The sequence below is a fragment of the Arvicanthis niloticus genome, chromosome 9 (assembly GCF_011762505.2).
Source record: "Arvicanthis niloticus isolate mArvNil1 chromosome 9, mArvNil1.pat.X, whole genome shotgun sequence".
NCBI lineage: Eukaryota > Metazoa > Chordata > Mammalia > Rodentia > Muridae > Arvicanthis > Arvicanthis niloticus.
Window position 1 is genome coordinate 66,003,579 of NC_047666.1, and position 10,709 is coordinate 66,014,287.

General features: G+C 43.2%; 1 protein-coding gene across 1 annotated transcript; it reads right to left on the reverse strand.

Moving 5' to 3' along the window:
• Positions 1–3,411: 3,411 nt before the first annotated feature.
• Positions 3,412–10,399, reverse strand: LOC117715186 (killer cell lectin-like receptor subfamily B member 1A). Its single transcript, XM_034511866.2, has 6 exons — positions 10,156–10,399; positions 9,044–9,142; positions 7,954–8,028; positions 7,095–7,249; positions 6,679–6,794; positions 3,412–3,887 (listed from the first exon to the last, which is right to left on the reverse strand). The coding sequence occupies exons 1-6, from the start codon at positions 10,274–10,276 to the stop codon at positions 3,746–3,748; spliced, it is 708 nt and encodes a 235-aa protein (XP_034367757.2). The 5' UTR covers positions 10,277–10,399; the 3' UTR covers positions 3,412–3,745.
• Positions 10,400–10,709: the final 310 nt, after the last annotated feature.

Genomic DNA, 10,709 nt, shown 5'->3' on the forward strand with positions numbered 1-10,709 from the left:
CAACTGATCAAGATGCTGCAGATAAGGGACTGGGTACTAGCCCTAAGTGGGTTGCCTGTATCACCCCCCACCTCTGATGCTCCGAGAGCACTGCAGATGAGGAGGTAGGCAGAACCTGAGAGCCAGCAGATGGGAGTAGTGCTGTCTTCCAGATATGACATAGCCATTGCATTTACGGACTCCCAGCAGCTGGGGTTATTTACACAAGCCATCCAAACCCCAGCATGGTAGGGAGATGATCCCCACTCCTTACAGAGGAGCTAGTGACAGTGGATGGTTTTTTGTTTGTTTGTTTTTTAGATGTGGCATTGGTAGGTTTCTCAGGCTCCAGTGGACACATACTGATTTTAAAGTGACTTTGAACCACCTTCCCTAAAGACAAGACAGCAGGTTCTTGAGCCTGGGGTGCTCTTTGGCTTGATTTACCTAAGAGAATGTGAGGAGGGTGAGTTCGGAGTAAACATCTATACAGTGACCACATAAACAACTGGACTGAGAACTGGAGACCCATGAGTGCATCAATCACATAGTCCCACATGAGGTGGCGCTCAGCCTGTATCAGCCAGGTCTCAGACAACCGGTCAGGGTTCCATAGATGTGTGGGTCTGCTGAGACTTGACCAGCAAAAACACCCAGCTAATCTCATCATAAGAGCAAAGCCACTAGATGCTGAGATGACTGTCATGTAGCAAAAGTTAAGGGACATACACATCAGGGGATAGCTGCATTTGTATGTAATGCCATTACAGTTTCATAGTTTAGATAATTTTGTTAACTACATTTGCAACGATCTTGAATCATTTGCTACAGATTTCTTTGCTCTGATCATAATAACAACACATTTTGGAGGTTCTGTTTGTTTGCTTTTATTACTCATCTGGGCTATTTTTGTCTGTGTTTAACAGGTAACTGCCACAGATCCCAATTTAGGAAAACATAACTAGTTCAAAGGCAGCCTGGTCATGTGCTAACCAGGCAATGAGAAGTGTCAACAATCCCACATATATTATCTGTCCCTGTTAGCACTGTTCTAAGCTGTGATTGCACACTGTGGCTGCTTGAATGCCTGCAAAAGCTTAATTGTGGTGTTGGATAGTTTTATGTCAAGTCGACAGAGGCTAAAATTGTTTGAGAGGAGAGACCCTCAATTAAGAAAATGATTCCATTAGATCTGGCTGTAGGAAAGCTTGTAGAGCATTTTCTTAATTAATGATTGCTGAGGAGAGGATCCAGCCATTGTGGGTGGGGCTCTGCCGGGGCTGATGGTCCTGGGTTTTATAAGAAAGCTGACTGAGCAACCCATGAGAAGCAAGCCAGTAAGCAGCACCCCTCCAATAGTCTCTGTGTCGGCTTCTGTCTCCAGGTTCCTGCTCTCTTTGAGTTCTCATCCTGACTTCCTTCGATGTGATACATAGTGATACAGAAGTGTAAGCCAAATAAACCCCTTCCTCCCCAACTTGCTTGTTGTCTGTGGTGTTTTGTTTCGAAATAGAAACCCTTACTAAGACTGTTATGGGTTATCTGCTTTCCAATGTGATAAGCTGGGAATTTAGGAGGAAGTAAGTACAAAGGACACACCGCACAGCGTGCTCTCATTTCCCAGTGTTCCTACAAGTATGAGAAAGGGCCCGACGGGGGCTGATGGGGTAGTCAGACTTCGGCTCTAGCTCTATCAGTGGGTTAGCCCCAAATGCTGACAAATCATTACATTCTCTGCCTTATTATTGAAAAATAGTCCTCTTGGGAACAGTTTCAGCTGCTGCCCATTTTGGAGCAGGGCAACGCCCATTATCAATAACCATTTTTGTAAATTAAGCGATATCGAGGCAGGGTGAGGTGTTTCCCGCTTCTTGGTGCCTCTTTCAAGGAGTAGCAAAGTGGCTGGGAAAGTTTATCTAACGCGAGGCTATGATACAAATTGAAATAGCCTCTAAAGAAATCATGCAGCCATGGGAGTGAGTACTGTAGGGCCCTGATGGTTGTTTGGGGCTTCCTTTAAGAGGTTTGGTTACTAGGAGCCTTATTTGAGAGGTTCTCTATTTTGACTGACTTTTGACTCTATTTTGATTTGACTTAGGTTACCTGTGGCCTCCCCAGCCTTGAGCAGGCTAAGTAGACCTTTAACATTTGCCAAGACAGGTCTTATCAACCTGGACACAGACGTCTGCCTTGGCCGCAGTTACAGGTTCCCATGGGAACTTAGCTGTTTGGGCTGCCGGTGCTGACCTTGCTCTGCAACATACTCCAACCTGAAGCTGGGGGTGGGTGGGTTTTGTGTTTCTTCCCTTTATATACACTGTGATTATTATTAAACTTGGAGCCTTGATCAGAACTTTGTCTTGGCTTCATTCCTCTTCCCCCCCCCTCCACCTTTTTCATTTCCAGCCCCTCTTTCAGGCAAACCCAGTTCTCCCGTGGCTGCTGGATGGCTACAGTTACCTAAACCCTTCCCACAACACCTCTGTTTTTAATAGTACGCACGCTCATTTGTGCTAGGCATAGGAGGTTGTCTCAACAGGTTCGCTTTAGGACACAGTTTACCTTATTGAGCATGGACCCCAAACCAGTCTAGACCAGACTGAGCTATTTCTCATAGTTCCTAGATACATTAATAACACAGTTGATTAGAAGTTGTCACCATTTGATGGTCCTTAGGGGGATGAAAGACTTCTTCCCTGATTTAAGGTAGGCTTAAGTGCAGCTCTACAGATCTGGTGGTGTTGTGGGGTGTATGGTGGTCTTGGGGTATATGTGCTGGTCTTGGGGTATGTGTGGTGGTCTTGGGGGTGCTAACAGATTGTTACGTCATTCTCTAGAGAAAAGGTGTGTGCATAGCATGGACAGGAAAGGAACCTAGGCTGCCAAAGGCATTACCAAAGGAGAGGTGTGTACACAACTCAAATGAAGTAGCTTCCCAAGTCACTAAATTGTGCCCTGTGCTTGCCTGCCTCAGTTGCAGACATGTTCACTTCAGCTAACTGTCAGAGCAATGTTGTTGTTGTTTCTGACTAACTTACTATGTGGCCCAATTTATTAGTTACTTTTCTGTTGTTGTGATAAAACACAATGACCGAGGTGACCTGTAGAAGAAAGAGGTTAATTTGTCTTTTAGTTCCTAGAGTCAGATCCATAATGACAGGAAGAAGGCAGAAAGTATGGTGCCTGGAACAGAGAGCAGAGAGCTCACATCTTTGCACCAAAAGCATGAAGCAGAGCAAACTACAAGTCAGTGTGGCTTTTCCTCTCAAAGGCTTCCTCCAGTGACATCCCCCCAGCAAGGCTGCACTCCCTAACCCTTCCCAAACAGAGCCACCAACTGGGGACCAATCCACAACACCCAGGCTGGCCTTGAACTCTTGATTCTCCTGGCTCAGCCTTCCCAATGCTGTTAAAACAGGCATGAGGCACCAGTCCCTGCATTAAGAGCATTTTAATGATTTTTGCAGATGCTTGCAGATGAGCTCAGACACAGACAGTGGGGTAGGGGTGTCACAGACTCCAGGATTAGAATCTGGTGCCCCTCAGCTGCCAGGGCTTCTTTTGTAGAACCCCACTTGTAGAATGATATATCAACATCTCTGTCTCCTTTACAGAATAGAGAAACTGCACACGGGCATCTGTAAGAGTCCCGGTGCTTTCAGAGTCCGTGCGCTGTGCCCCTGCTGCACTGGGAGGCAGACAGCTGAGACAGGTTGGATGCAGAGATCCGGTGTGGATGGTAAAGTAATCAGGATGCGATTTGCAGTCAGGAGTCATTACATGCGGTTTCACATTTTGGTTCCTTTTGGCAGATCCAAAAGTTGTCTGAATCACAGCTATCGGATATCACTTTGTCCCCTGAGATGGCAGCACAGCTGCCCTTTGTAGAGTCACCAGTGATTTTTAATCTGAGGAGGAAGAAAATAGCCACCCTTAGTGTTTAGGATTTTCTATAATTATCCTGTCAGCTGTTGATTTTATTTGGACTTTAAAGGAGAGATGAAAATTCATGGTTATTGAGTATAGTAAAGACAAACATCCTGTTGTAAACATTGAAGACAGAGTGGATAGAAACCTCTAAAACTGCTGTTTCTCCATTGGCAAAGAATCCATCCAGCAAGAAGCTTGCAACAAAAAATAGAAGGCTCGGAAAGAGATAATTAGTCTCCTCATTCCACTGCATCGATTCACACTCTAACACATCATATGAAAAGCTTCATGTTGTTGTGCTTCAGTTTTGTTTAATATACAGGGTCAGGGGCTGGAGAGATGGCTCAGTGGTTGAGAGAACTGGCTGCTCTTGGATAGGATCTGAGTTCAGTTCTCAGCATCCACATGGTTCCTCACAGTGTCGGGAACTCCAGTCTCAAGAGATCTGATACCCTCTTCTGGCTTCCATGGACACCAGGACACTTGTATACATAAAACAAAATGAATAAATCTCTAAAAATAGATTAATAGCAGAGAAGCATAAAAATATATACATATATATGTGTGTGTATGTATGTATATATATATGTATATACATACATGTATGTGGTTTAACTAGCTAATATTTAGGGAAGTATTAAGATAACCATGAATGCATGACAACGGCTACACACAGTAGGTGCTCAATGAATGTATTCAATATACAGAGTGAGCTCACAGGGTCTAGATCACAGAACTGGATGCAGAGAGGGAAACAGGCTCAGCTCACAATATAGTCACAATTCTTTTCATTCTCATTCCTTAGGTTGACAAGTATTTAGTTAACATGAGTTTCAAAAGTGCATGGCTCCCATCGCTCCATGCTGGTGGGAACATGATTAAAATTCAAGCTCTGACACAGAGTCTCAGGGTTGATTGTAAGGGAGAGATGAGTTCTAAATGCACTGATGGGTCTTAAAAGAAGGTGGTACATGATAGTGGGCAGGGCTCCCTCATGGGTGTCTTTTCTTTGTTTAGTTCTTCATGGAGCCCTTGGTGGCGAGAGACAATCTGAGGTCATCCTGGTGGTCCAAATGCTAGTCCAGCCATGATTCCCCCTCTTTTATCTCTTCCACCCTCAGCATCTTCTGCAGCTCTCAGGATAATTTCCTTTAGGCTGATCTGTTTAAGTCAATGACTTCCTTTCAAAATTCCTTTAAGGCCTCCCAGGCCTCCTCCTACCAGACTCCTGAGGAGTTCTCTAACATCCCTCATTAATTCCCAAAATAATCCTGTTGAAGAAACCGTTTCTCCCTTTTCTGTACCTGAAAGCCAGGGACAGAGAGTTAAAACAACAGTGGACTTGCTTGACTGACACTTTTCCAACTGAGCATGGCGGCCTCCAGGCTCACCAATGGCTTCTGTCTAATCACAGTGTCGTCTTGTCCTCAGAGTAAAGTGACAGATTTGCTGAGTTTACTCTGTACACTTCACTTCTCTCCTGTACACCAGGTTGGTGTCTTTAACAATCTCTATACTTCATACACTGTCATTACATGTTCAGTGCACCTAAATGTGTTTCAAGTACATTTTCCATATCAATTTGTGTGACTTGCTTAAGTTCACTCAAGCAAGATTATTAAAAACAGTCCTCCATATCACTCCTGAAAAGCACATCGAAAGCACTGTATAGAAATTTGATTGAATCCTATATACTTTGCTTATAAAATGAATGAATATTCTGCTTTGTTATACAATCATGAACTCAAGTGTATATCTTAACTCTGAAGTTAATCGCTGTCATTGCATTCATGGTTACCATGACAACTCACACAGGCCCCTTGAACTGTGAGTCAAGATGATTTCCCACTCTTGTTTTTCTGTGAGATTTTGTTATCACAATGAAAACTGACTAATGCCTGTTTCTGTCACAACTCTTACTTGTCTCTTTCATAACACTAGTTAAGCTATAATGCAATCTGTGATTTGTGGTCATTTCTCTCAGCTGTCAAAGCTCCAAGCTAACACCTGTTCCTCTCCTTCCACATTCACTCTTCCTCTGCTGGTTGGGACTCAGAAACTAGCCTCATGACACAATATGGATCATCTGAACCACAGCATGAACAGTGCCACTTAAGAAACTCTTTGAAACATATAAAGTGTAAGGGGAAGTTCTATGAGCCTATAGGCTCTAGGTAGGAATTTTTAAAATGTGAATTTGGGGGGTATCTAGGGAGACCTCCACCAGCTCAGAGAAGAAGGAAGAGGGGGAAAGGATTGTGGGAGGGGGTGTCGTGGAGGGGGACAGTGAGCAAGATGTAAAGTGAATAAGTAAAAAATATCCTGGCCATGGTGGCGCACACCTTTAATCCCAGCACTTGGGAGGCAGAGGCAGAGGCAGGTGAATTTCTGAGTTCGAGGCCAGCCTGGTCTACAGAGTGAGTTCCAGGACAGCCAGGGCTACACAGAGAAACCCTGTCTCTGAAAAACAAATAAACAAACAAACAAAAAAACCCAACTAACCAAACAAACAAAAAAACAATAAAAAAGAATAAGTAAAAAATAAATAAAATTAAAAGGACATCCTTTCCAAAGGAATTAATCTAGTCCCCAGACTTAGAACATCATTGTGTACATATATACAACCTTATAAAGGGCTGGTATTTTTTTCGTACATGGAAATGGTCACCTTTGGAATCATATTTTCTGACTGTTCATATGCTATCAGTGTTAGAGCCCTACAGTGTTCTGACCTGAAATGAATACTCAGGTTAGCGCCTCTATACTCACACATCAGAATTCAAAGTCGAGCCATTTATCCACTTCCAGTTCCTGTCTGTAGATGTGTAACTTAGTCCAATCCAAAATGAAATGTCTTTTCCCTTTATCAAGCTCTGTAGGGATCTCTACAATCAAAACAGGGCAGAGGACTTAACCCTGAGTCTGTATTGGTGACTCATATTCTACCAGCCTCCTGAAACCTAGTTCAAGGTTACCTGTACCCACCCTGAGTCCCCAACACAGTTGATTCTTCCTTCTTTGTGAGATCTGTGCCCCATATTTATGATCCAAAGGACACTCACCTTACACAGGTAGCTGTTGGCCCACATGTCCAATTAGTCTCTCAGACTATGAGCTTCCATAATGTAAAGTCTCCACTTCCTTTGAAGAATGTGCTAATGTCTCTGTTTTATTGAACAACTTACCAGTTCTTCTTGGTCTTGAATGAGCAGCAAAGTGGCTCCTTTTTCATCACAGTCAGCTAGACTTTGCTTCCAACGTTTGGAAGCTTGAGAAACATGAAAGCACTTATCTCGGTGTGAATACCAGTCTTTGGGGCACATTAACTTAGCTGGACTGTCTGAAGCGAGAGAAAGACATGGTGTATTTCTACCCTGTTCTTGATGCACCACAGCTGGTTACACACAGTAGTTGCTTTACTAACACACACTTTTATTAACATGTGCAGGAACAAGATTGCTGTCATGACATATCAAAGAAATATACATAACAAGGAATACACTTTTTTCTACTAATATAGTTTAGACAAAGTTAACCGTTTGACACAGCGTTTTCTTAAGTTAATGATCAAGTATGCTAGTGTCCCTAGGCAGTGTGGCCAAGTGGGTAAGGTCTCAGACTTCAACATCACACAGTTTCTTTTTCTTTTCTTTTCTTTTTTTTTTTTTTTAAGATTTATTTTATGTTATGTATATGAGTACACTGTAGCTGTCTTCAGACACACCAGAAGAGGGCACCAGATCCCATTATAGATGGTTATGAGCCACCATGTGGTTGCTGTGAATTGAACTCAGGACCTCTGGAAGAGCAGTCAGTGCTCTTTAACCACTGAGCCATCTCTCCAGCCCCACACACAGTTTCAAGCTTTATTAACTACCAATTATGAGACCTTCAACAAGTTTCTATGCAGCAATTTCCTCTAACATAAGATATGGTGATACAGCGTCTTCAAAGATGGTTGTTGTAAGCCTGGGCTGATTGTAACCCCTGGTAAACAGCAAACATCAGCTATTATTCTTGCAAAATACAAGGCACAAAAATTACCTGTTGTTTTACTCACGTTCTCTTGAATAAACACACAGCATTTTCCCATTGATGGTTTTTGTATTAAGACTCGCACTGGTAACTGAGAAAACACACAAAGAGAGGATTAAATGCTGAAATGAACTTGTGGAACGGGTGTATTCCATTTCTCACCCCAGGATATCAAGTTATTTCAACAAACCTGAACTTCTGGACTGAGAATAAAATATCAGCAAACTGGGCTGAGGGAGGAACGTGGAGACAGGATATATAAACACAGAACACGTGGGTTCACGTCTCTGTTTAGTCACATTATCCAATGGCCTTATAGAGACTCTTAGCTTACCCACAATCACCACCTGAATCCTCATCTTCAGAGTGACTATTAACACACCCCTCCATGGAAGACAGCTTAGTGCCAGTGGAGCTTAATAGACACGTAATAAACCAAACACTTGAGTCCTTTAGTTTTCTTTGTTATGCGTTCATCACAATTATGAATTTTTAGGTTCTGAGTACATGTATGTTGTGTGTGTGTGTTGGGGGCTGGGGGTTTGGAGTCAGCTCAGAACACACTCAGACACCAAATTCTCAGCACAAAGGACATTTATTCCTCTGGAGGGATTGCAAGTCAGGTTTCCTTTGGATCAGGCAAGACAGCAGCAGGTGTTTTTGCAAGAGTGGGTTTTTAAAGAGAAAAAGGGCATGTTAGTCAGCGTAGCCAAATAATAGATTTTGATTATTGGACCTTGATGCTTTGAGAGCTGGACCTCAGTGATAAGCCTTAGGAATGAATCAGGCATAAGAAAATGGCTAAATAAGGGAATAGACCTTGGGGCTTTAGCAAGGAAATAGGGAAAGGACAAAATCTTCTGGTGCCATCTTTGCTATGCTTGGGTCTGTTACAAAGCCCTTCATGTGCAGTAGCTGCTAATGGGTCTCAGAGGAATTTGGAAGCACGAAGGCAATATGAAATTTCCCACTGGGTATGGGATACTGTCCTGTACCTACCCATGTCATTGACCCTCCCCCAGGCCCAAGGGGCCCAAACCATGCGAAGAGGCACTGATATTTATGACAGAAGTAGAACACAAGTTCTTGTCTCACTTACCTAAGACACTCATCCCAATCAGGGCCAAGACAAGAAGGATCAGCCCAGCACAGCTGAGCTTCAGAGCCAACCCGTGTGAGCGTGGGCACCGACAGGCATCTGTGAAGGTAAAAACCTTGTAACTCATTTAAGTCAGTTGTGGACATCTGGAACAACAGTTACAGGTGGTTCTGACTAACAAGGACAACTGAATTCAAGTAGAGTTTGACTACAGTATTGACTACAGATAGAAGCCTTTCTCCACCATCTTAAAACAGAATTCCATGAGATGAATTCTCTGTTGGGTTCAACTGTTTGCTTTGATAAAGCACGACTGAAAGAATAACGCTTATGCATACATTATGCACAAAGGAGCATTTACTGAATCAAACCTGGTAGATGTGAAGATGTGTTGACAGCTGCTGAGTGCTGTCCAATAGTAAGTGGTATGCTCTGTTTCTGGAATGGAGTCAAAGCATCTCTAAGGAGGATCTTCTTTTAGCCAAGAGACATTTTGATGCTCAGTTTTGTGGTAATTGGGACTTCATTGCTAATGACATATGATTCTATTTCTGGACATGGAATCTACTTTACTGTAGTCTACAGTGATCTTTATTTTGTATCAAAATCATGGCATCCAAGGAGAAGCATCTCATGAATCTAGATGGTATTTTCAGTATTTCAGTTGTGTTAGTCCCTCCTTATTGGCTGAGTTCCAAACCCTTAGTGGATAGATGAACTGAAACTGGCTAGTACTAGACTCTACGTACAGTACTACACACACACACACACACACACACACACACACACACACACACTATATAATGTGGTTGTAGTTTTCAGTGTTCTCTCCTTAAATAGAGTACTTTCATAATTTCTTTTTGTTGTGTAAAATATCCTTTCTTCAGGGCCTGTGACTAAACCCAAAAGAATGGCTGCCCAAGTTTCACACTGACTAAACTGACTAAACGTGGAATGGATGAGCTTTTTTTCTCTCCACAAAGTTGTAGCCCTCTACAGTCTTCAGCGCCGACAGACAGTTGTTCACCTTCAAAGCAATAACTTAAAACTGTAAGAAAAATCATAACTCTGGAAGATATTCTAATGCTACAAGGAAAAAGAAAGCTACTGACCTGGGGGAAGAGTCGGGGGTGATGCACGCTGAGCCCCCGGAGTCCTGGATGGCTTTAAACTGAGGCAGACCCTTGCTGTGTCCATTGTGCATGGGATATGTGACACTGAACTGGTGAGCATGGACAAACCCCACCGTCTTTGAGGTGAAATGAGCAAAAGGAAGTCCGCTGTGCCCACACCCACAGACTCCTGTCCCTGAGGGTTTCTCCATGGTTACTGACCTTGCTGTCTGTCCTGCGCACACAGCCTACACACTACTGTCTGTTTTTTTTTTCTCCTTTTTCTTTATTCTTCTCTCATACAAAACACCCTGACTGTAACCTTCACCTCCTCCTTCCTCTCCTCTCAGTTTCCCCTCCTTTCTGCTCCCCCAGATCCACTGCTCCTTTGTTTCCCTTCAGAAAAGAGCAGGCCTCCCAGTGATATCAACTGAATACAGGCTAACAAGACTCAGTAAGACTAGGCACAAACCCTCATAGCAAGGCTGGACAAGGCAACCCAGCAGGAGGAAAAGGGTTTCATGAGAAGGCAAAAGAGTCAGAGACACCCCAAC